Below are 26940 nucleotides of genomic sequence, written 5' to 3'. Positions count from 1 at the left end.
CTCTGCGCTCACTTCTCGCTCGCACACTGCAGGCTCCCAGCGTCGCCGCCGTCACCCGGCCTTGTCCCCGGCCGGACAGAGCGCTCCGCCTTTCTCCTGGGCCCCGGGCGCCCACCCACCAGCCATGGCCTAGGCCTGGGACAAAGAACGGTCTGTCACGTTGCCCAAACCGGGGTAAGGAGTTAAGGGCGGGGGTCTGCGGAGAGGGCTACGCGGCGTGCGGGGATAAGCGGCCGTCTCCGGCGATGGAAATTGGGAAGAAGCCAGGGAGAGTTTGGGTGGGAGGGCCCCCCAGCCGGAGCGGGTGCAGGGCGGGGCTGCGCTCCAACCGGAGAGACTGTGGTTCCAGCCAGCGACCCCCGCGGTGCGGGGAGGGCGGGGGGGACGGGGTGCTCGGGGCGGGGGCGGGGCGGGGGAGGGGAGGGCGGGGTGATGCAGCGGCGGAGGCGGCTCGGCACCCAGCCACTGACCGCCCTCTCCCTTTCCCCTTCCCCCTTCCTCCCCCCCCCTCCCCGCCTCTCTCCGGCTCTGGGTCCGCCACACCGGACCCGCTCTCCCTGCGCTGCCCTGGGTCGGACGCCAGGTCTGCGCGCCGCGGCTGAGCGCCCACTCGCCTTGCGGAAAGAGCCGCGGAGCGACCGGCGGAGGCGGAGACGGGGGAGCTCAGCAGGAGCCGGAGGAGGTGGCAGTCCCCAACCAGAAGGAGACCAGGAGGCAGAATTCTGCTCGCATCTCCGAGGCGCGCGCTCTCCTGGCCAGAGATGAGTCCTGGCCCGGCCCAGCTCCTACCCGGCCCGCGGGGCAGAGACTAGCCTGCGGTTCCCCATCGTCCAGCGGACGCCGGGATAGAGGGAGGCGCAGACCCATCGCCAGTAGTCTCCAGGCGGGACCTCGCGTTCTGCGCCCCTCGCGCAGACCCCCCACCCCGCCGGAGCCGCGCCGGGCAAGCCGGCGAGGGAGCAGGACTGACTGGCGGCCGCTGGCGGCCGGGGGAGGGGGCTCCGCGCGGGGCCATGGCAGGTTCGGAGGCGTCCTAGCCGGAGCCCCAACCGGATCCGAGCCCACGCCGCCGCCGCCGCGCCCCCCGCGGGAGATGGAACAGCGGAACCAGCGCGGCGCCCTTGGATACCTGCCGCCACTGCTGCTGCACGCCCTGCTGCTCTTCGTGGCCGACGGTGAGCGCGGGAACTTCGCTGCCGTGGGGGCTCGGGTGACCCTTGCCAGGGCAGTCAGAGCCGGCCTGCCGGGGTCGCCGCGGAGAAGGAGGAAGAGAAGGGGAAGGTTCCCGGTCTCCAGCAATCCCGGCGTGCAGCCGGGCCCCGAGGGGTAGGGGGAAGAGAGCGGCGGAGGGTCGCCACCGCCGCGGCCCCGGGTCACTGGGAGCGGGACCGGGATCCAGCTGCGGAAAGGCGGGGCGCGGGAGTCGGCACGCCCCAGCCCAGCTCGGGTAGTGCGGCTGGCGCGGGTAAGCAGCGTGCGCCGCTCAGGGCGCCCCGGCCGCCCCGGAGGGAAGAGCGTGCTGCGGCAGCGGGTCTCTGTGGCGGCCCCGCAGCTGCTGAAGGAACTTTGCTGGCACCTGGAGCCGCAAGGCGGGAAGCGCGCGGCCCGCGAGCTGGGGCGAGCCTTTCCCCTCGGGCTGCCCCAGGCCTCCGCCCCACAGCTGGTCACGCCTCTCTCTTCCCCGCCCCCAGCTACATTTACCGAAGTCCCCAAAGATGTGACAGTACTGGAGGGAGACGACATCGAAATGCCCTGCGCTTTCCGGGCCAGCGGAGCCACCTCGTATTCGCTGGAGATTCAGTGGTGGTACCTGAAAGAGCCGCCCCGGGAACTGCTGCACGAACTGGCGCTCAGCGTGCCCGGTGCCCGGAGCAAGGTAACGGGGATCCCTGGCCAGGCTGGGCGGTGGGTGGGTCACCCGGCAGGAAGGCAGAGCGCCGCCCTGTGGCGCGGCCCATCTCCCACCCTCCCCATCCCAGTGGCGTCTTCAACAACACCAGTGGTTACCCCCAAATCGTGTTCTTTCATTCCCTTCTCCGGAACCTCCTCGAAGTCCACACCTCTCCCCTAAAAAGCCACACCTCATCCGGTTGGCCTGCTCTTGCTGGCTGGCTGCGGGCCCAGAGTCTGATGGGTGCTGGCTGGTGAGGAAAGACCACTTGGTCCGCTGGGCTTTTCCTGCCCTCTGCCATTCTGAGGTCCCCAGGGCAGCAGGCCAAAGAGTTCATCTCCTCTGGGCTGCATTCCAGAGACCAGCAGGGCACCCTGTACAGCCGGAAGCCCCCAGACCACACCTCCAATCCTTACAGGGTCAGGAGGAAGGCACCCACAGCCGCCGTGCCTCAACCCACAGTCTCTTATATACACTGTCACACATGCACACGTACACGCACACACACACACACACACACACACACACACTCGCGTCTCCCTCTACCCGGCATCCCACAGACACACCAGACCTTCCATCCAGTTTTTCACAAGGTTTAGAAAAACACAGCAGGAACGGAGATGCTGCAAAGGGTGGGGATGGTCGTTCCTTCCCACCCTCAGCCTCCCCTCTTTGGCCAGCAGGTGTGCCAGGGCAGCCTTTCCTTGGCCAAGCACCATGCTTAGCTGCCCGCCCTGCCTCCTTCCCGACTCACTCCTGGAAATCCCGAGGTGCTCCGCGCACGCAGCCCCTGCCACACCCCAGCGGTTTTGAGTCCCAGACCACATACTCGGAGAGTCCCTTGGCTGGCGGCACATCTGCGTTCCCCCGGCCTGAAAGCTGAGAGCCTAATGTCTCCCTCTCTCCCTCTTTGCATTTTAGGTAACAAATAAGGATGCAACTAAAATCAGTGTAAGTGTGGAGCCCGGCGCGGGCCGCGGGAGCCCCCTTCTGGCCGCTTCGCGCCCCGCAGCTTCCTCCCTGTTAGAAAGGCTCGGCAGCCCTGCTGATGCAGGGACTTCCTCGCAGCCTTGCGTTGGCGGCTGCTCGGTGTGTCCGGGCGCCATCTGTTGCCAGTAGCGGGATCAGTTTCTCTTTTGTATAAATCGAGGGTCCCAGGCTTGAATCTCCTGCCTCCCCTCCACGCTCACCTGTAAACCTTTCCTTCCCCTGCGGCCCGCTCAGGCCCTGCTTGTCGGCCTGCATCTCCTCCGCTGGAGGAGGGTTTCTCCCAGCGAGTGGAGCGGCTGCTCCTCGCCCTGGCTGAGACCCTGCTCTGGCTGGTGGGCTCCACCCTTGCCCCAGGCCTAGCCGGTGCCCTCCTGCAGCCTTCTTCTGGCCTGGGTTGCAGGTCTAGTAAACAGGTGTCCTGCGTGGGCTTGCCGGGGAGGGGAGGCAGGGGTGTGGCGAGTGGTCTGACCAGGTTTCATCGAGCGGGGCTCATGGGGTCTGTAACTCAGGGAGGAGATGCGCCCAAGCTTCCTCAGCTGGACGGTGCAAATACGAGGGTCTGAAGACTGCCAGGGCCTCCTCCTGCACTAGGTTCAGAGGTGAGGGTTCCCCAGGCGCAAGGTGAGGGCCACAGATGGGGCACTGCCCCAGGGAGCCCACCGAGCTGCAGGGGTGGGGAGGTGAGCCCTTAGTTGTTGGGAGCGTCAGGCTAACCAGGAGAAGGGCAGGTTCATAAGGAACAGGGAGCCACAGGGCCGGCAGCAGCCTCAGCGTCCCCTGCCCGTTTGGGAGGGTGGAGGGCTAGCTCTGTAGGGGCTGTGGGATGTGAGCAGGTATATGTCCCCAAGGGCAGGGCTGTGTCCTGCGGACACCACTCAGGCCCTGCGGACTTTAGAATGAAGAAGCGTCATGGTGGCAGATGTGGAGGCGGGGCTGAAGGTCATGCCGCAGCCCACGCTGCCTGTTGCACGCCCCGTTTTAAAGCCTTCCGTTAGGATGATGGGGACCTGGGGACACAGTGCGATGGGCAGGGCCACCCTGGGCCCAGTCAGAGTGGGGAGCCCCATACCACGGGGAAGACAAGGGGAGGAAGGAAACCTGAGGGGTGACAATGGGCACACCTCGGAGGGAGAAGTGTTGGGGTGCTGTGGGGCGCCACGGTGGGGAGGGCAGCCTGGCCACCCTGGCCTCTGACCCCAGCTCGGCTCTCTTGCAGACCGTGCGTGTCCAAGGCAATGACATCTCGCACCGGCTGCGGCTGTCAGCCGTGCGGCAGCAAGACGAGGGCGTGTACGAGTGCCGCGTGTCAGACTACAGCGACGATGACACGCAGGAGCACAAGGCGCAGGCGCTGCTGCGCGTGCTCTCGCGCTTCGCGCCGCCCAACATGCAGGCGGCCGAGGCCGTCTCCCACATCCAGAGCAGCGGCCCGCGTCGCCACGGCCCCGCCAGCGCCGCCAGCGCCTCCAACGCCAACCACGTGGGCGCCACCCGCACCGCCGGCCGCACCACCTCCGCGCCCAGCCGCGGCGATGAGAACCCGCCTCCGGGGAGCCCCTCCGCCGCCCTCGGTCCTGGTCCAGGGCCCAGAGTCCCCGAGGCCGCCGCCACGGACTCCGCCGCCCACACAGCTACCACCACCGTGGCTGCTGCCGCCGCTGCATCGTCAGCGTCGCCACCACGCGGCCAGGCGGTCCTTCTGCGCCAGAGGCACGGCTCCGGTAAGGGTGGGCGTCGAGAGGGGACAGGCCGGCGAGGCTGCGGGGTGATAACCCCGGGTGCGGGGCTGAGCCCAGAGGTGGCCCCACTGGGGTCATTTATAGTCATTTCTGCACGAGTCTCACGGTACTTGGTACACTGGGGCTGTCTTCACTGTTTGCCTGTCTTTATGGTTGGCCTCTGGAAGCATTTGCCACTTGTATTTGTGGATGTTGGAGCTGGAGTGTGGGGAGCCCTCTCTGGGAGGCAGGCTGTGTGTGGGGGTGCCGCCTGGCTATTGAACAGATGGTCCACGCAGCATGGCTGGGCCCGGCTGGGAGAGGCTGGGTCCCAGACACCGGCGGGGCGATACGTCGTCACTCCAGTCCCCGTGGGGTCCTCGTGGTGGGGGTTGGGGTGAGGCTGGAGCTCTTCCATTGTTAGGAGGGCACCCAGAGATTGAGGCCTGCTCTCCTCGGGAGACAGAGGGAGTCAGAGCAGAAGGTCAGAAACATGGCATGACTGCATCCTCGAAGGTGGGCTGGCATCTCTGGGGAGGAGCGGCCATGGGTAGCAATGGGGGGTATAAAGGGTGGGCACACCTCTGCCCAGTGTGTCCTCCCTCCCAACGCACCACACCGACCCTCCGCTTCTCAAGATGGGCTGCGGAGCTGTGCTGAACCCACTGCTCACTCCCTGCTCGACTTCAGGCCCGCCAGGCCCTCTCCGAACCCACCGCTAGTCTGGTTTGTGGCATAGCTGGGCTCCATGGGGAGCACCCCTCCGGGCCTTGCAGCACAGGGGGGCTGGGCTTCAGGGGCAGCGGGCAGCGGGCGATCCTTCCCGGTGTGGGGGAGCACCCTGCCGTGCCCTGCTCTCCTGGTTCTCAGAGTGCAGTCCCCTTGCCGCCAGCGTCAGAGCCTGTGAAGGAGGCGGGCTCTGGGTCACCCGCTGGGTCTGCAGCGTTGGACTTCCTAGCCTACCTCCCTGGCTGCTTCTCCAGCCTCCAGACGGCTGAGACTTACCAGTCTGTCTTCTACATCAGTCCGGTTGTTTCTCAGTCACTTTACACCCCTGTGGGGGCTTCTCCTTGTGGGTCAGGCCACTGGCTAGATTTGAAAGCCACGTCCCTTCTTAAGTGCCATACGGGAACCCACCAAACTTTCCCCCAGGCTGTGGGGAAAGGTGAGTCAGCTGGGATCTCCACAGGGCCCGGCTCCCCCGGCTGACCCGGAACTCTCTATTCTCCGTACTAGTTTAAGATCATCCTAGCTGCCGTGACAGATAACCAGCCCCTCCCCAGGAAAATGTATGTTCCTAGTTCATGTCGGGTCCTGCTCTGGATTGGAGCGTACGGGCTGCAGTGGCTCTGTTCCATGCAGTCACTCAGGGACCCAAGCCGACAGAGACTCTACTGTCCTCAGCAAGTGGCTTCCAGGGTCACTCTGGGCAGCAACACACCGTCAATAGCCCAGGGAAGAGAGAATGAGAAGCTCTGGTGCTCAGAGTCTTCATCGTTTGCAATGAACTGCCTTCTTTCTTGTGCGTGTATTAGGGTTCCAAGCCTGTGTCATTCCTGAAAGGTTAAGAAAAGAGCCGCTCCAATCATTTTGGTAGGGCTGCATTCTCTCAGAGAAGAGCTGGGGTAGACGGTGGCCGGACAAAGTTCTAGAAGCCTCCCAGGCCTCCAGGTGGTAGATGCTACTTCCGCCCTTGTTCATTGGCCAGAACTCAGTCACCTGGGCCAACCTAGCTGCCAGGCAGTCTGGGAAATGTAGTCCTCGGCTGGTCACAGTCGAAGGGGAGGAGGACTCTTTGGGCAAGGGAGCGGCCTCCGTCTAGCACACAGTAGGTCTAGTGAGAAAGGGCTTACGGACTTGCAGAGTGGTTAGCTTACTTGATGCTGGTTGGTGACGAAAAGACCCTGTCTGTGTCATCCCTGGGCCCCAACAAGTAAACGTGTGTGTCTCAGGCTAGATCGTGCCCCTGGGCAGGGTATTTGGAAGGCAGGTATCAGCGGTGCTTCTGCCACTCACTGGCTGTGTGACTTGAGGCAAGTGGCTTAGCCTCTCTGAACGTATTTCTGCATCTGTCAGATAGACGAGGTAATCCCTGACCTCAGAGGGAGCTCGGTGTGGACATGGTTGTGTAAATGTTTGTTGTCATCACCGTGGTCCTTACCTCTCCCGGCAGGAGAGGACATGAAGGGGAAAGCTAAGTGGCTGGCAGCTGGAGGCCACGCAGTGGAGGCCACAGGGACCATTGAAGGCTATAGTCCAGGAAGCCCCGTGGGAAAGAGATCTTTGACAGTGAACTTGGTAGTGCTCACAAAGATGTTAATGAGGCCAAAGTCAGGATCACCTTCCTGCTGAGTCTCCCTCTCGTCCTGGCCGGAGCCTGCATCCCTGAGCCCAGCCACTGGTTGAGCTGACTGCCTGACATGGCTGGTCAGATCTCTAGTCTCTGGGCTGGCCACAGGGGCCAGCACACCTCCACGGCGATTACCCAGCATGGAAGGTGGAATGGACAGTAACCCTCTTTCTGGGAGACCTGGAGGTCCCCAGGTCAGCTCAGTTCCGGTGCCACAGCACCCAGGGTTTCCCACAGGCTCATGCCCACGTAGATCAGGGCAGCAGCCCAGGCCAGGGGCTCCTCTGGCCTCCCTGGAGTGGGAGGTAATGTTCACTTCCTTCCAGAAAGTGAAGCCGGCTGGGTTCCCACCAGGGCTGACTGGGCAGTACTCTAGGAGTTTGGTGGCCCCTGAGGTCTCTGTCACCCCAGAACCCTTCCCAGATCCTGGACAGGCCAGGAACCATGCAGACCTGTCTCAGAAAGAAGCCCTAGTTTGTCCCCAGCTGACCCTCTGAAGGCCAGGAAGGCAGACCTTCCGCTGGGAGAGCAGAAGCCTGGGTCCTCTGCTCTCTGGGCGACACTCTTGAGAGAGCCACTGTGCTGGGGACACCTCTGTGCCCCACTCTGGGCACAAATGGGTTTGATGACTTCTAAGAGACAGACTCACCCCAATGGCCATGACCCCAAGACGGGGGGAGCATTGCCATCATGGAGGTCCCATTTCGCCCCATCCCCGAAGGCCACCGAGGCTGTGGGCTGTCGTCGATGGGTGAAGCCTGCAGACCGTGTCTGGGTGGGGGGCATTGGTAAAGCTTCTGTGGGGTAAGAGTCCGTGAGCAGCACTTGGTCCTGGAGCTGGAGGGCGGGGAGCTTCCCTGGGACGCGGCAGGCCAGCCGGGCGCCCAGCTGCACGGGCCACACAGGAACCCCAGGCAGCGACCTCAGGCGTGGTCTCCGGAGCTCCCAGTTCTGAGCAGCTGAGAGGGGAGGGCGCAGGGAGGGGCTGCTGCCACTTGGTCTACGGGCAAGTGTTTACGGAGTGCATCCGTCAGAGTGCTGGCAAAGCGGTCGGCACATTCAAACAGGGGCACAGGGGAGAGGCCGAGAGTGTGGTTTTTTAAGGTGTGGACAAACTTAGGGCAGCCAGTGAAGGACGAGAGTGGTCCCTAGCTGGTCCCCAAGAGCAAGGGGAGGAAGCAGTTAGCAGTACCCACAGAGGCCAGTCTGATAGGGGCTGGGGCCTTAGCAGAGAGACACAGCCAACCCTGGTGGTGCAGCAAGGGCCTCCCTGTCTTCCTGCCCTTCCGTCTCTGGTTTGTACCCCCCACACTGGCCGAAACCCTCCTGGGAGCTAGGGGCAAGGGCACCAGGTGATGCAGCCTGCAGGGGCGGCCTCCAGGGCTCAGGGCGGAGTAGAGGAGCGTGGGCAGGGGACCAGGGGCACGGGGAATGCCCCAGCTCTCAGGGGGAGAAGGACGGACCCCACCCCATCCCTTCTCCAGGACAAACCCAGAGCTGAGTTTCTAAATAGCAGGTGGTCACGAGGCTGGGTCACTGACCTGGGTTTAATGAACAAGGTGGTCTAATTATCAAGCTGGTTGTAGGCCGGGGTCAGGTGGACCCTCTGGCTGTTTCAGATTAGCAACATCAGGGATGGCCGCAGCCCACCTCCCCAGACAGCCACCTGTTAAGCGATTTCTGAAGTCAGAGGTCCCGGATGAGGCTGTGTTGCTCTGTTGCTTTTAAGTGAACCATGTAGGTAATGCCGGGGTCGGGGGGTGGGGTGGGGGGGGGGCGCTTACACGAATCCCCACGCTGCAGCTTCCGCACGGCCCGGCCAGAAAACCCTTCCTGCGCCTCACACGTGCCACAAGCAGCCAGATACGTCTTTTGCACTAAAAGTTTATGTGCAAAACCTCATTCATTTCACGTCCCATTTGCCAAGAGACATTTTGATATTTGTGCTTAAAAATAACACGGGTTGGATTAGCACAGCAGAGCCGGCAGGGGAGAGGGCCCCTTCCCGCCACGCTCGTCAACCTGGCTCCTAATTAATCTGAATGCTGACCTATTTTTCATGAGCACTTTGTTGCTGGTCGCCGTTGCTGGAAAAAAAAGAGAGGAGAAAGAGAGAGAGAGAAACAAAACAGTATCTTTCAGGCAAACCTTTTAAACCGGGAAAGGCGCGGAGATGAGGCTGAGGAGACCCGGCTCTGAAGAATGCCGTTTGTCACTGACCGGCTCCTGCGTGGGGCAAGAGGTTCCCTTCTGCAGGGACCTGGGGCTCCCAGCTGTGGCATGTGACCCTTCCAATGAGCCTCGGGGCTCCGGCTCCAGGGAGAGGCGCCGGCCCCCGCAGAGCACCAGCTGGAGGTGGCCCGCTGCTGCCCGGGGCCCACACGGAGAGCATGCTCTCGGTATTTCAATTAACCAGGAGAGGAAGACGTCCAAGGCCATGGGTGTGCCGGCGGGCAGTTTGAGAGAGAGGCTGCTGCTGCCGGGAGCCATCCGGGGGAGCAGCCTCGGCTGTCTCCATGGCAACCACCAACCAGGAGCCAAGGGGGCCCTGGACAAGGTGAAGGCTCTCACTCTCAGCGCATCACCCCTCCACGCCCGGGCATGACAGAGCTGGCGGAAATGGTACGGCGCGGCCAGGCGCGGTCACCCGGTCTTCCCATCTCCCCGGACTCAGGAGGACGCTGTGAATACACAGTCTGCTCTTCCCCCAAGCTCTGCTGTGACCCGAGGATCATAATTAAAGAGAAAATAAAGCTGACAGATGACGTTGCCCCGGGAAGAGAGGCCGAGGCTCTCCAAGCACCTGAAAGAGAAAAGGAAAGGGTCTCAGAATGAAATCGGGGGGGGGGGGGTTCCCAGCTGGCTAGAGGTGCCAGCGTCCTCCCTGACAGTGGCCAGCGTGGGGGACTGTCAGCCATGTGTCATCCTCCCGTCAGCCAGTCCCGTGGTTGCCACGGACCCAGGACAGAGCCGTCTGTGTCCATGGGACTCCCAAGCGGGGATGGCCCCTATCCAGCTGAGGCAATCAGCGGAGGCTTCCTGTAGGTGGTGTGAGATTCCAGGGATCTTTGTTCTGAAGGCCTCTCTTTCCCCACCTGACCCCCGACCTTGCACCCTATGGAATGAGAACATCACACCGAATGGATCGAGTGGCCTTTGTCCGTCCCTGGAGGGTCAGCCAGCTCATGGCCATTCTCTCACTCGCAAGAAGACCCCCAGTTAAGGACAAAACAGCTCTCCTGTGGACTCTAACGATGACAGATGACACGTTGACAGAACTTGCCTTTTCCTGAGCACTTACCAGGTGCTCTGTGCCCGGCTCGTGGATTTCCCTCCTCTCTGCAGTCCTGCCAACCTCCTTCTGCCTTGCTTTATCTAATAGTTCCCTCCCCGGAGCCCAGACCCCTTCCCCGGCTGGGCGGCAGCCCCCGCGGGGCCAGTGGAGAGCCAGCCTTTCTAAATGTCACCAGGAGCCAAACCCGGCAGGGCGCATCTCATTAAACCCGCCAGGTGCACATGTTTAAAGCTCTGAATATTAAGGCTTCTGCGAGCACCCGGGGGACCACCGAGGTCAAGTGCCGTTGTAATACGATATTGATTAGTTCTGCCCGGTGTGGACAGAGGCAAGGGCTTGGCTGTGGCCTAAACCCCTGCGCTTTACGAGAGATGCTGGCTGGGTGTTAAGACACCTTTGCAGCATGGGGCGTGTGGCAGGGTGGAGGTGTGGAGGGGGTATCATCTTTTCTGCCCACCCCCCCTCCCGTGTTTGCTGACTGTTACCAGGCACCCCTCGGAAACTCTGGTCCAGAGCAGTAGGAAGCTCCCCTTTGTCCTGAGTGGGGGCGCAGGCAGGTGCAAGGTGGCAGGCAGACAGGCCCGGCCCCCGGAACTGCCCATCCGGACCTGCCCCTGCTTGTCCTCGGCTTGGGTGTTCTCGGGGAGGGTGTGCTATATCACACCACGAGGACGGATGGCCCGATTCCACCTCCTCTGGGTCAGGGGTTTAGTTGCTGCCGAGCGAGGAGCCACGGAAGTAGCTTCAGGGGGTGCTTGGGCGCCCGGCAAGAGCGTGAGGCCTGCACGTTTCGAGGACGTCCCCCACGCGTCACCCACGCCCGCGAGCTCTGCCCCATGCAGCGCAGACGGGATCACTTTGCCAGAAGGGTTGGCGCGTCCATAAAGGCTGACGGTCACAGGGCCCCTCCCGAGGGCACCCAGCAGGACGCCCAGCGCCCGTGGAGGGGCTGAGGCCCGGGGCAGGGGCCTAGGCTAGGCCGGTCCCCCAGGGATTGCCCCCTGTGATGGAGGAGAGAGCGCGTGAACCCGGGAAAGCCTGAGAACAGCTCGGGAGGAAGCTTGACTCCCCACCGTTTCCACCATCTCGTTCTTCTCCTGGCATTTCGTATCTTCCCCACCGTTTCCACCATCTCGTTCTTCTCCTGGCATTCCATATCTTCCCCACCGTTTCCACCATCTCACTCTTCTCTTGGCATTCCGTGTCTTCCCCACCGTTTCCACCATCTCGTTCTTCTCCTGGCATTCCATATCTTCCTCACCGTTTCCACCATCTCACTCTTCTCCTGGCATTCCGTATCTTCCCCACCGTTTCCACCATCTCACTCTTCTCCTGGCATTCCGTGTCTTCCCCACCGTTTCCACCATCTCACTCTTCTCCTGGCATTCCATATCTTCCCCACCGTTTCCACCATCTCGTTCTTCTCCTGGCATTCCATATCTTCCCCACCGTTTCCACCATCTCACTCTTCTCCTGGCATTCCATATCTTCCCCACCATTTCCACCATCTCGTTCTTCTCCTGGCATTCCATGTCTTCCTCACCGTTTCCACCATCTCGTTCTTCTCCTGGCATTCCATGTCTTCCTCACCGTTTCCACCATCTCACTCTTCTCCTGGCATTCCATATCTTCCTCACCGTTTCCACCATCTCGTTCTTCTCCTGGCATTCCATATCTTCCTCACCGTTTCCACCATCTCGTTCTTCTCCTGGCATTCCATGTCTTCCTCACCGTTTCCACCATCTCGTTCTTCTCCTGGCATTCCGTATCTTCCCCACCGTTTCCACCATCTCACTCTTCTCCTGGCATTCCATATCTTCCTCACCGTTTCCACCATCTCGTTCTTCTCCTGGCATTCCGTGTCTTCCCCACCATTTCCACCATCTCACTCTTCTCCTGGCATTCCATATCTTCCTCACCGTTTCCACCATCTCGTTCTTCTCCTGGCATTCCGTATCTTCCCCACCGTTTCCACCATCTCGTTCTTCTCCTGGCATTCCATGTCTTCCTCACCGTTTCCACCATCTCGTTCTTCTCCTGGCATTCCATATCTTCCTCACCGTTTCCACCATCTCGTTCTTCTCCTGGCATTCCGTATCTTCCCCACCGTTTCCACCATCTCGTTCTTCTCCTGGCATTCCGTGTCTTCCCCACCGTTTCCACCATCTCGTTCTTCTCCTGGCATTCCGTGTCTTCCCCACCGTTTCCACCATCTCGTTCTTCTCCTGGCATTCCGTATCTTCCCCACCGTTTCCACCATCTCACTCTTCTCCTGGCATTCCATATCTTCCCCACCGTTTCCACCATCTCACTCTTCTCCTGGCATTCCGTATCTTCCTCACCGTTTCCACCATCTCACTCTTCTCCTGGCATTCCATATCTTCCCCACCGTTTCCACCATCTCACTCTTCTCCTGGCATTCCGTATCTTCCCCACCGTTTCCACCATCTCACTCTTCTCCTGGCATTCCATATCTTCCTCACCGTTTCCACCATCTCACTCTTCTCCTGGCATTCCGTGTCTTCCTCACTGTTTCCACCATCTCGTTCTTCTCCTGGCATTCCGTGTCTTCCTCACCGTTTCCACCATCTCACTCTTCTCCTGGCATTCCGTGTCTTCCTCACCGTTTCCACCATCTCACTCTTCTCCTGGCATTCTGTATCTTCCTCACTGCTCAGCCAGCTGCTCGTCGGCACGCCAGAGTGTGCATGCCAACAAAAGTCTCCCTGTCTCCGGGCCTTCCGTAGCTGCGGCCACCCGGAATCCTGCATCGTCCAGGCCCTGTGCCCCTCCCCCTTCGTAACGACCGCCCTTGCTTCCCACACCAGCCCAACGGGGTGTGAATCAGAATTCCCTCGCAAGCTCCCACATCCGTTAGGGTCTGGGTGTCACTGGGACCCATGGTGGAGAGAGTGCGACAGCATCAGACAAGTCACAGACGGAGTCGAGCTTAGCTCAGGGCCCGGAGGCTTAGAAAACGCCCCCTGGACTTCGGGTCTCGCTGTGGGCCTCATTCACAGACCAGCCCTGACTCGGGGTGGGGGGTGGAGCTCACGGTCTCGCCCTGGTGGCCAGACCGAGCAGGAGGTGCTCTGAGACTGAGCTCAGGCCTCAGCTGGGGCACAAGAGGGGCTCAGGAAAGATGGGGACCCCACTGGTAGTTGGGAATCACGTCACAGCGGGGAGGAAGGTTTCTCTGACCTGAGCACCCAGAAGGACCACGCTGCTGTTTCGGGACCCCATCATTTCTTTCCGTGTCCTGGAGTCCGGGCGCGGCTGAGCACCCATCCAGACTGATGCCCGGGAAGGCAGTCCGGTGTCTGTGTCCCCGCTCCCCCGTGGCCACTGGGCCTGACACAGGTCATTCCTTCACTCCTCATTCAAGAGTCTCTTGAGCCTCTTCTCTGTGCAGGAACTATACTGGACGCTGAGGACACTGCGGGCATAAGACCAGCCAGGTCCTGAGAGTCAGGCACTGATCAAATAGTCGCCGACAAGTGGAAATGTGAGGCCGTGGCTGGCTCCCCAAAGGAGAGACCCGTGGGCCATGGGGAGCTAACACTAGGGGAACTTGAGCCCCTGGGTCCCTGAGGGAGAGGCACTTGGGCTGTAATCTGAAAGATGGCTAAGAGTTGGCTCCGTGAGGAGAGAGGGTCAGGCATTCTGGGAAGAGGGGCAGCATGTGCAAAGGTCCTGTGGCAGGAGAAAACAGGGCAGTACCGAGTCCTGATCAAATATAGCTCTGGCTGAAGCGGAGAAGGCAGGAAGCAGAGCTGGGGGGATCGAGCCAAGTGCAGTCAAGGGTCACACCCTGTGCGGCCTCATGACAAGAATGGGAGCTGTGGCTTTGTCCCCTTGGCCATAGGACAGGGAACAGTGGGCAGCGGAGCACGATGCTTTCGGAAATGTCACCCTGGCTGCAGTGTGGCGATTGGAGAGCTGGGACAAGTGGGTGCAGGGAGACCACATTAGAGACAGTGGCCCAGCCAGTAGATGACGGGGTGGACGCACTGTCTGGACAGACAGACGGGTAGAAACGTAAATCAGTAGCTGTGGGTGAGCAAAGGGACGGCTGCTGCGAGCACGGGGGTGGGGTGGGGTGGAGGATGAGTGGAGGCGTGGATGAAACGTGAGTGGGAAGGAGTGTGTGTGGGCTGCAGCCTGGGTCTGGCAGGACAGGTGGTCGGGGCTGCCGGTGTGCCCAGGACTGACAGCCCCTTGCCGAGCACGGCATACTCAGCCCGAATCTTGCAGGAAGGAGGTGTCGGGGAGAAAGGTCCCACAGGGGGAGGGGTGCATGCCCAGAATTCCATGCCAGCCCTTTCTGCCTGCTGTCCCCAGCTCCCCACCCCTCCACCTCCTTAGTGAGGGCGGGAGCGCGGGACCCAGCCCTCTGCCGGATCCTGGGCACGCAGGGGTGGATTACTAACATCCGTGTACAAGTGAATGAATGTAGATGTATTTTTTTCCAAGCATTTTAACAAATTAAATCTGCAGGCGGGCAGATGAATCACCGTGGTGGCCTTGAAGACCCACCTCAGAGAAACACACAAGCCGGCGCTTCAGAACGCAGCCTGGTCCGCGGCGCCCTGCTCTGGCGCGACGGGACCCGGGCAGCTCCTCTGCGCTGGTTTTGTTTAATGAGCACATGTTGCAGAGTTTTCAGAACAGTATCCCTGGGCAGTTAAAATGTGTGTTAACCTTTTCCATTAAATGGTGTTTCTCAAGACTGGTCCTCAGAGGGAAACGGAGGGAAGTCTCCAGGCATCCTCGTCCTCGGGGAGGGAGCCGGGGGAAGGAGCTGCTGTTGTGTCCCGGCCACTGGCCGTCTGGCCGTTGCTGCTGCCTCCGCTCGGCCAGGGCCGGCTCCGCTGAGCAGGACGAGGAGGCTGAGGCCCCGGGTCCGCACGCTGATAGCCTTTAGTGATCACCCACTCTTTGCCTAACTGGAGGGACCTGGGGTGCATTCTGCCTTGAGGGGTGTGGAGGCCATGGAGGGGGTGAGTTGGATCTAAACGGGGCTGTTTCACCCCAAGGACGGGCAGGGCCCACTCATGTGAAATCCTGCAGGTCTCCCGCTCCCCCAGTCTGCAACCTGGGCACTCCAGCACCCCGGCGTGAGTCTTAGATCTAGAACAGGCCCTAGACAGCCTCCTGCGATCCGCAGCGATGCTCTCTCTGGTGCGTGGGCTGCCACCATGGCCGCAGGGACAGGAAATGGTGTGAGAACGTGTTCACAAGGCGAAGAGAGAAGGGGGAAGAAGTCAGGGTCACAGAAGCAGCACAGACATTCATTCATGCCAAGTCTTCCTCTGTGCCTGGGTGCTCACAGAGGGCTTCCTAGAGGAGGCAGCAGTTTGATTTGGGCTGGAGGCACAAGTCAGACCTGGACACAGGAGAAGAAGGGTTAGCAGTCCTGCAGGGTGAGCCCGGAGTATGCTGGAGTATGTCCGAGGTGCTCACAGGGAAAGGAGGGCCAGAACGCAGGCCTGGCGGCAGAGGTGCCGCGTGGCAACATTGTTACAGAGGATCGCGAGAAGCCCCCGCTGTGGCCGTGAGACGGTGGCTCTTCCTCCTGTGGGCCGAGGAAACCCGTAAAGTTTCCACCCGTTAGGTGCGTTCTCTAGGCGTGTGTGAAGGAGTGAGGTGGGCACGGCATGGCAGCGGGAAAACGCTTTGGAGGTCACTGCTGCGCGGGGGCCTTCAGGGTGGGGAGCAGACACGGCCAGCGAGAACCGGTGTGCAATACCGGCCTCTGCCCGCTCACCCCGCACTCAGGCTCCTGGTCACCGAGGCTGCCGTGGGCATCGCCCAGGGGACATCACCCAGCAGGAGGTTTGTCTGCAAGCCCAGGGGCCTGCTGCCTGCGGCTGGGGCAGGACAGGCCGGCAGGGCGGGGCCGGCAGGGCGGGGCCAGCACGGGACGAGGGACCCGCCTCCCGCCTGCTCTCCTGCGCCGCTGCCTCGCCCACTCGACTTCTCTCTCCGCCTTCTCGATTCCCCGTTGAGACCCAGGGGTGTTTGTTGTTCTCGTCTCTGCCCTAGTTACCAGCACACCTTAATTTTGTGGCAGGAATTAATTCTCTCCAATTCTGTTAGCTCGATGATTCCCGACTCCCTTTGAATAAATATCTGTGAAGAGGCTTTAATTAAAACAGTGGGAGGGAAAGTGGCCTCCTTGCAGGGTGACATCTTACCACTCAGCTGTGACTGGGCTACCTGGCAGAGAGGGGGGGGGTACAGCCATCAGGAATGTCAGAGCGAGGAGCAGCAGCCCCCCATTGTCGCACAGCGAGGTGGGGACAGGTGGGACGAGAGCCTGGCCTCCTGGATCCCACATGGGCGCTGGCTCCGAGACCACAGACTCAGCCAGCCACCGAGGGCCAGGCTGGGTGGCGGAGACGCCTGAGCAGCCGGCAAAGGGAGGCCCGTCGGCACCAGGGGCCGGGGCGACACCTGGCGGCCACCCTGGGCCCAGGTTGGGGTGGGGGGTGGGTAGCAGCGAGAGGGGCTTCTGTTCTGGGAAGGGCAGCGGCTGCTGGTCCTATAGCTCTGAGGGGAAGCTGCCCCCACCGTCCCGGGTCTCGGGCTTTCCCAGTGGACGCCAAATCGTGCTTTTATGTAAAAGTCTCCTGAGCCGTATGCGTTTGGTCACGATTTACAATGTGTAAGCCTCTGTGTGCACTAAGCCAGCCCCTTCTGCTGACCGGACCGAGTCCGCAAGCGGCCATCTGGTCCCTTTGCTTTGGCCCTGGGCCCCGTAGGAGAGGGCACTCGTGTCCCTCCCCTGCGGCCAGGGGGTGGGAAGGTGAAGAAGCCTGAGGGGCCGGCCTCCCGTGAGCCCCGCACTGCGCCTGGCCCGGGACTGCACCCGTGTCGCCCAGACAAGAGGGTGGTGCCTGCCCGTGGCCAGGGCGACTCCCCGCTGCACCTGCAAACCCAGGAAGGGACTTCCGGCAGCCTGGCCCCACAAAGCCCGAGGGGGAGCCTTCTCCTTGGCAGGGCCCCGCCGCCCACCGCACACACAGTGTGGTCCCGGACGGAGCCGGGCAGAGTGGGGTGAGCAGTGATAGGAACAGGGTGAAAAGTCGGTCTATACCCAGCTGCCACCGGCAGAGAGACCCCCGTCCCCATGCTGAGCCACGTCCTTAGTGCAGCCCTCAGGGCCAGCGGAGCTCGGAGCCGGGCCACTAGGGGCTGGCCCCCTGACGCAGCAGAAGGGGAACTGACCAGTGTGCTCAAAGGGCTGGGCCAGGGCGCCCCGGCCGGCTGGCTGACCTCTCCAGCCCAGACGCCCTTGCTCAAAAGACAGGTTGTGACAGCGAGCGGCTTTGCTCTGCGTCACACAGGTTGGGCCTGTCCCCTTGTTGTCCCTGTGCTCGGACAGCCGTGCTTACTGGTGCAGCAGCAGTGTCCACGGAGGCTGCTGCCTCACAAAGGCGTGCGTGTTCGAGGGCGGTGCTGGACGGGCCGAGGCCAGGCGTCCCCGTGTCAACCCACTCAGCCTGGGCCACAGGAGCCAGGACCGGCCTGTTCCCTGTTTCTGTGGGCAGAGCCGGGCCTCGGTTGTGGTTGAGTTTTGCTTAGTGTTCTCAAACCTGAAATAAATCTTAGCTGGTAAGTGGGGTCGACGACCACAACCAGGGAAGCAGCCTCTGAGCACCTGTAGGCCAAGGGCCACTGCCTCCCAGCCGTTGGGGACAGACCCAGCCAGGTCCCACCGGGGCTGCGGCTCTGTCCCGTCCACAGCCAGGTGACAGGCTGCAGAGCACCTGCAGGCCGAGGGGACCATCCACGGTCCTGGACGGGCGGGCAGGGCAGGTGACTGCAGAGCCCACCTGACCGGCTGTCCCCGCTGGTCAGCAGAGGAGCAGCCCCCTGTGACCCTGATGCCCGTTGAGTGGAGGGCAGCCCCCTCCGTGCCCCCATGCCTAGGGGAGTCCGAGGCAGAATTGGGGTCAGGCCTGCATCCCTCCTGGAACCTGGCTCTCCGACTTGGCCTGCGGGCAGCGTGGTCAGAGCCAGGCCCCCAGAGGACGGCCCGAGCAAAGCTTCCTCCTTCACTCCCGTCGGGAGACCCTGAATGGCCTCAGGGTTCCAGGTGTCCTGACGGGGCCTCTAGAATCCCGCTCCTGCCAGATAAGCGGAAGGCCACTGGGGTGGCGCCTTCGCCCGCAGCGGGGGCTGGGCGCTGTGTTCTCCGGGAGCCTCCTCGGGGGCTTCGGGGGGCTGCTGTCCCCCGCCCGCTGTCGCAGGGGTAGGTGTTCACGTCCACAGCGCTGCCCCAGCGGCCTTGGCTTCTATAAGAATGCTGAGCAGGCCCTGGCCGGTTGGCTCAGCGGTAGAGCATCGGCCTGGCGTGCAGGGGACCTGGGTTCGATTCCCGGCCAGGGCACATAGGAGAAGCGCCCATTTGCTTCTCCACACCCCCCCTCCTTCCTCTCTGTCTCTCTCTTCCCCTCCCGCAGCCAAGGCTCCATTGGAGCAAAGATGGCCCGGGCGCTGGGGATGGCTCTGTGGCCTCTGCCTCAGGCGCTAGAGTGGCTCTGGTCGCGGCAGAGCGACACCCCGGAGGGGCAGAGCATCGCCCCCTGGTGGGCATGCCGGGTGGATCCCGGTCAGGCGCACGCGGGAGTCTGACTGCCTCCCCATTTCCAGCTTCAGAAAAATACAAAAAAAAAAAAAAAAAAAGAATGGTGAGCAGAGCGGCGCTACTCGCCCAGTGAAAGAGTGAATCAGCACCTGTTCCTTCCGGCCGCCCCCTCCCCGCTCAGGCGGCCTGGCTTTCCCGCACGGTCGTGACGGATAAACTTCTGTGTTCCAGCGCTGGTCCGGCTCCTCCTGGGGAAAGGAGGAAGTAGAGAAATTAGCATCCAATCAGCATGGCAGGCAGCCTCCCGTCCCTGGAACACAGACGCATCATGAAAGAGTCCAGAACAACAGGAGACATTCCTCTGCTGAGCCCTAAGCTCCCTCCCACCCCTGCCCGAGAGGGGCCAGCTGAGCCCCAGACAGCAGTGGGTGGCCCGGGGTTCCCTCCGGGAAACAGTGAGGCAGGGACCTGGGGCCCAGCAGCTGAGTGCCAGAGAGACGTCACTCTCCCTCCAAGGAGACAGCAGCGGGGGGCCTGGGGGGTGCGGACACTGAGCTGCCGGGCTCCTGAATTCTAACCCATTCTCAGGGCTCCCTGCAGCCCCGGCTGCTCCTGCCCTGTCCCCATGCAGAGCAGCAGGCTGGGTGTTTCTGTCTAGGGCATTTGAATGCCTTGTGCATCTTTAAAACTCTTAAGCACCAGTAGGTGAGACTGTCACAGCGAGAATAATACCCGTAGGCAGTATTTAGAGGCAAATTAAAGCGTCCCCTGCTGTCTGCCGTGTCCAGGGACCCGTGGGTCGGGCTGGGTCTGCCTGGCTGTCAACCCATGTGCGGTCCCCCCTCCCCCCCCCTCCCCCTCCCCCTCACCCTCCCCCCGTGTGCCCGGAGGGTTGGAGTCCTAGTGCACACACACTAGCTGCTTTTAAACACCTCCTGTGGCTGTTCGGTCTCATGGCACTGCCTGAGGGTCAGGATTTGGGGGAGCTTAAAGATCTCAGCCAGGTGATCTGGGTGCCTGTAAACCCCGCATGCCCAGGACACAGCGCTCTGCCGGCCACACCCCGTCTTCCAAGCGCCTGAGCCTGGGTGAGTTCCACCGGGCACCTGACCGTCCATCAAATCACCCGTCACTGCATCCACCGTCGTCTGTCCCAGGGACGGGTGACGGTGAGGAACAGCAGAGGAGGACGTGCGTCTTTGGGGCGGCACTTGCACCCCGGTCCTCCCCGCGGACGGATGGCATGGAGCCTGGGCAAGCTGCAAGGAAGGCTGGAGACCACGGTGGAAAGATCTCCACGGGCAAAGCGAGCCCATGCGACTCCGTGCTGCCTGTGCTGCTCAGATGGTGTTTGGAGACGGGACGGGCCCAGTGCACAGCTCTGCCCCCTTTGCACCGGGATTATTGAGCCAAAATGATGCATGGAGCCCTGACTCTCACGCTGGAAGGGCCCCGCGCCACTTTTACAGAGGAGCCCTGGGGTCTGAGGACTGAGCCTCGTGACAAGGACAGTTACCACCAGGGCACAGATGATTGGGGATTGGGGGAAAGGCAGTGGGTTCAGGAGAGCCACCAACCCAGCTGCCCTGGCAGCAGCTCGCGTGGGCAGCTGAGTGAAGGCAGTACCACCTCTGCTTGGCACAGGAAGGCAGGGTCAGGTGACGGGTTTGGGGGAGGAGGTGGGGGACAGGGTTTCCAGGTGAGCGGGCAGCCTCCTCCAGGAATGCAGCCTGACTGAGCAGGTTAGCGGTGCCATCCAGGGTCTGGGCAGCCTGTACACACCCTCTCCTCAGCAATTCTGGGGGAAGCACCCACCTTCCAGGTGAGAAGTCTGGGGTATCTGGGTGAGCTTTCCTCCACTTCCAACAGATGAAAATCCCAATGACAGACAGGCGGACAGCTGGGCAGGCAGCCCAAGTGAGACAGGAAGGCACCTGTGACCATCCCAAGGGCAGGCCAGGGGACCGAATTTGTGACCGTGTTGGTGAACCAGGCAGAAGTGACCTCCCACCGGCATGGTGCTAGACTCACTTTCGGGGACCCTAGCCCACTCACCTCCACCAACCAGAGATTTCTGAGCTCCCTGATTCGACCCCAAACACTGGACTGGTGCAGAATTGCTAGGATGCCTGAGACAAGGCACTAGTGAATGCCAGGCTATGCAGTTCATTCAGGCAGGGGTGGGAGGGTCTGGAGTCGTGTGCAATCATGGGGTCTTCCTGGAGGAGGGGGGAATTGGGCCTCAAACATCGAGGGCACTTTGCAGCATAGTATTCGGGGATGGGAGAGGGAGCACACTGTCTTTTTATTCAAACAATATAACAACTGGGACTCTAGACGTCCGATTTAGCACACCCCGCATGAGGCCCCGTGCCCCTGTGTTGACCACAGCGGGCTCCTGAAACAGCCCCCTCGCAGCAGCCCGTCCAGAGGCCCAGGCTGTGGGAAGTTTCATGGGCCCGTCTAGGTTCTCGTGAATCAGGCGCTAACAGCGCTCTCTTCTGTCCCCTGCAGGCACGGGCCCCACCTACACCTCAGACCCACTCCTGTCCCTGCTGCTGTTAGCTCTGCATAAGCTCCTGGGCCTGCTGCTGGGGCACTGACGGGCACTCCGTCCCCACGGCCAGCACACCCCGGCCGGGCCACGGCGCCTCCCGGATCCGGGCTGAGGACCAGAACCGTGTCGCCGGATGGACACAGAGAGACTGAGGGAAGCATGATAAAGTCCACATGGAAAACAAATCCGATTTGGGGGAAAGTCACACAAATGTGGTACACCCACAACAATGCATCCAGTTTCCAAAGGAGATGGGGAGGTCGGCCAGCGCCGCCGCCGCGTGCTGCGTACTGCGTGCCCTGTGCCGCGTGCCGCGTACTGCGTGCCCCGTGCCGCGTGCCGCGCCGCGCGCCGGGGTCCACGATCCTCTCCTTCTGTGTACGTTTCCTTTCTCCAGTTCCCCTCTCGGTATTCATTTTTTTTTTTTTTTTTTTGCACGAACAGTTGAGCCATTATCTTTAGGATACGATATAAAAAAAAAATGTTGGGTCACACACAGCCTTTTCTGACAGAGCAAAATATTTTTAGTAGATTATTGTGTTTAGGATTTTTTTTTTCTTTTCAGTTTACTTGTTTTCCCTTGGGTGCGGGGGTGGGGTGGGACTTACCTTTTTTTAAATTAAATTATTTCTTTTGAGACACTTTGATGAAAAAGGAAGATACATCTTATCATAATTAAAATCCACTGTCAATAATATTTATTTTTAAATAAACATTGGAAACAAGGTCAGACAGTTGTTTATACACCGTATTGTATATTGCTGTATAGCAGTTGAATAAAAAAAGAGGACTTTGAAAGAAGCGTTCCACAGGCATGGATCAATGTGAGGCAGGCCCCGGGGGCCCAGCGCAGCCGGGATGCTCTGTGGCCTCCCGTCCCCTGACACCAGCTGCACCCTCCACGGGAGGACAGCCCAGGGCACCTGGCCAAGGCCACACCACAGACGGGAGTGCTCGCCCAGCCTCCCTTTGGGATAGGGGACCACAGGGAGCCAGGAATGACAGGAGCCCCGAGCTTGAGTCCGCCGGAAGGGAGTTTGCCGGAAGGAGGTGTGATATTAATCACACCAGCCTGTCTCCTTCGGGTTTACACGAATTGACCAACCTGTTTGCCCCTTTGGAGATCATACGTGCAGGAGTGTTGACTGTTCCCGGAGTCACTGCCACTGAACGGGGAATGTGGGGACAAGAGGAGGCCCTCCGCCCTCCTCCTCAGAGCATCTAGAAGAGGTTGCTTTGAGCCTCTGAAATGCATGTGTCACCCTCCGCTCCTTGGCGGGATTGCACTAAAGAGCCAAGATCTCTCGGATTCGCTCAAAACCTGCCCAGTTTTTAATCCAGAGAGCTTCTCGAGGACATCGCTCACTGAAGCACCGGCCGGCTCAAGGTTAGGACTGCGCTCCCTGGATCCGCGTGCTGAGCTCTGGCCGGTGCGCTGTGCACGGGAGGGGCATCTGATTGCTCATGCAAGACTCTCCCAGGCACTCTGCCCGGGATACCACCACGAGCAACGTGCAACATGGTCAACACTGACTGGGTCAGCCCCATCCTGCGTTCCCACGGGGTGCGGAGCCCCGCCCCCTGCTGGCCGGCGCTGGAACTGCACCCCACCAAGGACCCAGCCCTGGTTGCAGCCCAATCCGGCCCGCCCGCTGCTGTGGGGAGGACAGCGGCTGTCCTTTGGGGGACAGGAAAACAAAAGTGCATCTGGACCATCCCTCGCGAGCAGCGGGGGGCCGACGGGCAGGGCTGCTGGAAGGAGGGAGGCCATCTCCGGCCTGCCGTGTCTGGTGGATACATTCTGCGGTCTCACATTTCGTTTCTATCGATCAGCACCCGTCGAGCTGTAAATGTAATCCCCGTGTCTGGTGGAGAGTGGTTCTGCCCGGAAGGCTCATCTCCTTTTATAGCTAGCTCAATATTGCGGCGGGCGAACAAGTTAATAAATACAGGTCCTCGGGGTTCGACGCGAGCAGGGCGCCTCCCCGAGGCCAGGTGGAGCGGAGAGGATGCATCAGTGACCAGGGATGGGCAGACATCGTGCCAGATCACGCGGGGGACGGGAGCTGCGGAGCTGTTCCCCATCACACACACCAGCTGTCTCTGCAGAGGCCCCGTCGGCCCAGCCGGCCCTGCAGTCGTGCTTACAGACAGGGAGCGGGGAGGCAGGTGGGCTCCGGGCGCTGCTGCCCCCGCCCCGGGCGGCCCCTTGTTCTGCACAGACTGGCAGCACCTGGCACGCACAGGAACCAGCCCTTGGGTCTCCACCTGGGGGCCAGAGATTTCCAGGAACGAGCTCATGGATGAGGTGGAGCACGTTCCCTGAAGCGGGAGCTTAACCCCTCCCCCGCCCCAACTGAAGTGAGTGGGAGTCAGACTGAGGCTGAGGAGGAGTTCGGTCCGCAGGGGGCCAGAGCAGATCCCTCTGGTGCCGGGATCCCCATGGGCCGGCGTCCCTGCTGGCTCAGCGCCCTGGACTTGAAGGAGGGAGCAGTCAGACGGGCACCTGCAGGTCCACAAACGAAATGATGGGCACCTGGGCACGTGCTCTCTGGGGTCCTGCATGCAGTAACCCAAGCTGAAGACAAAAGGTGGGCAGCCTGCGTGGACCATAAGGGGTCTGTGCAAACCAGGAGGGACAAGTACCCACCCAAAACAAAAACCACCAGTTCATACTCACCACCCAAAACACCTTTTCCTCTGGAGTTTGTTCCCAGCCCAGGGCAGACAGAAGTTCAAGCACAAGACTGTTTCTTTCCATTTGGGACGACAGCACGGAGGGTGATCAGGAGCTCTGGTCCCAGGCTGTGAGGAAGGGACTGAGGAACTGTGGGTCAGCATGGCAAGGAACACCACTGAGAGCCCCATGGCCAGACGGGGAGGGAGGAGGGAGGTGATGGCGGGCCACCCCCACTGCAGGCTCAGCGAGGGGCGGTGGGGAGGGGAGGGGCGCACGCTGGGGACAGGGAGCCAGGCCCCACGCCCACGGAAGGAGCCCCTGCATTCTACAGTTGTGAGACCTGGCGGTCCCTGGTGGACAGCACCCTGTGCTGCTGACCCACATGGGTCCTTCAGGCAGCACGCAGCAGCTGTCCCCTATGGACGGCAGTCTCCACGCCTCCCTACAAGCCCCGCTCCCACCCCCAGCCCCCGTCTCTGAGCACCTGTGGGCGAACCTGTGTGTGCGCCATGTCCCCATCCTGCCCTGTCCCCTGCCTCCTCTGCCAGCATGGCCATCCGGCTGGCCTTGCAGGGCCAGGAGGCTGGGCAGCCGGTCAGAATGCAGAGGGCTGGAGCCAGGGAGGATGAGCGTTAACCAGATTCCCGTCCCCAAAGCCGGAAATGGGTGTCCTGAATAACACAGGTCTGGTTTTTTATTTAAGATCACGGCAAAGGAGTCCAATTGGTTTGTAGATAACTGGATTTTTCTTATTTTTTGCAAATGTTGATTTTTTCTTTCTGTGCCTTACTTTCTTTCCTTTTTCTTTTTTTAGAGTAAGTTAGTCAACATCTTCCATTTTGCTTTGGAAAGTCTGCAGTGTGTCCACAACACCATCTACCAACATAGTCCTATCTGTATACCTGACTGACTGATTCCCTGTCTGGCTGTTTGCAGCTGAATGTATTCTTGCACCCGAAAGGGCCGAAAGGCTTGCTGTTGGTGGTCTGGCCCCTCCTCCGCCGACTCAGCGCTGTGACCTCGAGGGGAAAAGTCTGACCCTGCCGCCGCCACCTCCCAGAGCTTCTCCAGACGGGGTCCCAGTGAAGGGATGCTTTTCTCTGAGGCACACACACACACACACACAGTCACTCCTCAGAATGTTCATGTCCATTAAAGGGACGGTCAGTTGTACAGGGAAGGCTCTCCTTTATCAGCAAAAACTGATTCCATTTGAGTGATTAACTGTCCTCAGAACCGCAGAAGCTTCCCAGCCAGAGGGCAGCGCTGGGGAGGAGGCGGCCACGCCGTGTTGCCATGCGGGGCACTTCGGGGCAGGAGGAGCCAGATTACAAATGCACAAATAATTCACTCCAGTCAGTACAGCGAGGGGTTCAGGCTGAGAGACATTCAATTATGTTGTTCAGAGAGAAGGTGCCGGTCTTCAGCTGGTCGCCCGTGCCGCACACGACAGAGGGTTTTTAATTTGTGCAGCAGGGAGGTTCCTCCCACACCGTGTAATCCAGTCCTTGGGGAATGCCAGGTGGCACGGAGAGCTTGGCGCTCCCTGCGGAGGGCACTCAGTCAAGCTAGCCCAGGCTTCCTGTCGCTTGTCTGTCGGTCTCTCAACACTAAACAGGGGATATAGGATAGGATAATACAGGACGGGTGGATCATGGATGGATGGACAGACGGACGGGTGGACGGGTGGATGGATGGATGGACAAATGGATAAATGGATGGATGGGTGAGTGGGTGGATGGATGGATGGATAAATGGATGGGTGGATGGTTTGTTGAATCATGGATGTATAGATGAATGCATAGATGGTTGGACAGACATACAGACAGATAGATGGATAGAGAGGTGAGTGGATGGATGGAGGGATATGGAGGGAAAGACAAGAGATAGAAATCTTCAAAGACCGTGAGATTCACACCCACCCAACCACAAACACTCGTACAAATAAATCCCGGGGGAATCATTCACATCCCAAAAGAAATTGCTTTAGAACTATTTTAAATAGCAAGCTCCTGTCACATGTTTAAAATAGGATTTGAATCCCGATTTTATGACACGGAGAAAGTGAGGCACACATGCGCACGTGCACACACGCACGCACACACATGCACACGCACACAGACATAGACACGCACGCATGCACAGACATGCACACGCATGCACACACACACATAAAGATTTGGAAGGTTGCACGCCAAGGTGTGAAACGTTTATGTCTCCGTGACAGGTGGGGTTGTGTGTACGGTAAAGCCCGACGGTGAGGTTTGACTCTTCTGTGGTGAACGTTTATTACTTCTGTAATAAGAGAAAAAGCAATAAAATATTTTTTAATTAAAGAAAAGACAATTTTACCAAATAAAGGAAAATTCAATTTATAAAGATGTCTTCTATGAGACAGCAGTCCCCACACTTCCCAGCGGTTTTCAGAAGAACATTTATTCTGTGAAAAGAGGCTCGCGGGGCACCCCGTCTTTTCAGACCTGGCCCCAGGGCGGCTGAGGGAAGGGGCTCGGTGCAGGTGGCAGCGGCAGGAGCTCGCACCTGTGGGTGGGTGATCTGCACCCCACACTGCCCCCAGAAGATGGCATAAAGGAGCTGGATATGCTTGACCTAAACACGGTCGGGTTGGCAACAGGACTTGGGGAACAGGGAGGCTGGGGGTGCGAGGCCTGCAGAACCTTGTCATTAGCCACTTTGATTCATTCAACAAACACACTGTGATTGTTGTTCTGTAAACGGCCTTATGTAGGAGAAACTAGATGACTGTGGAAGCCCCCCCCTCAAAAGAGCTGGTGGGCCACCAAGAGGGGTGAGCATGTCACAGTTCACTGGAATTCAGATTCAACCCTGATAAGCAAGTAATAGC

At 60.5% G+C, this 26940-nt stretch overlaps 1 protein-coding gene across 1 annotated transcript; it reads left to right on the top strand.

The window, feature by feature from the left end:
* On the top strand, window positions 1-21647 carry VSTM2B (V-set and transmembrane domain containing 2B). Its single transcript, XM_066348983.1, has 6 exons — window positions 1-174; window positions 584-1175; window positions 1692-1876; window positions 2813-2842; window positions 4098-4602; window positions 21352-21647. The coding sequence occupies exons 2-6, from the start codon at window positions 1094-1096 to the stop codon at window positions 21438-21440; spliced, it is 891 nt and encodes a 296-aa protein (XP_066205080.1). The 5' UTR covers window positions 1-174; window positions 584-1093; the 3' UTR covers window positions 21441-21647.
* Window positions 21648-26940: the final 5293 nt, after the last annotated feature.

The sequence above is a fragment of the Saccopteryx leptura genome, chromosome 9 (genome assembly GCF_036850995.1).
Source record: "Saccopteryx leptura isolate mSacLep1 chromosome 9, mSacLep1_pri_phased_curated, whole genome shotgun sequence".
NCBI lineage: Eukaryota > Metazoa > Chordata > Mammalia > Chiroptera > Emballonuridae > Saccopteryx > Saccopteryx leptura.
This window is presented reverse-complemented; position numbering and strand designations above follow the sequence as displayed.

Bases quoted from the DNA above. Each gene is read 5' to 3' on its own strand.
- VSTM2B (XM_066348983.1), top strand. From the start codon at position 1,094: ATGGAACAGCGGAACCAGCGCGGCGCCCTTGGATACCTGCCGCCACTG. The intron at 1,176-1,691 runs GTGAGCGCGGGA...CCCCGCCCCCAG, and splicing joins GCTGCTCTTCGTGGCCGACG to CTACATTTACCGAAGTCCCC. The intron at 2,843-4,097 runs GTAAGTGTGGAG...GCTCTCTTGCAG, and splicing joins AGGATGCAACTAAAATCAGT to ACCGTGCGTGTCCAAGGCAA.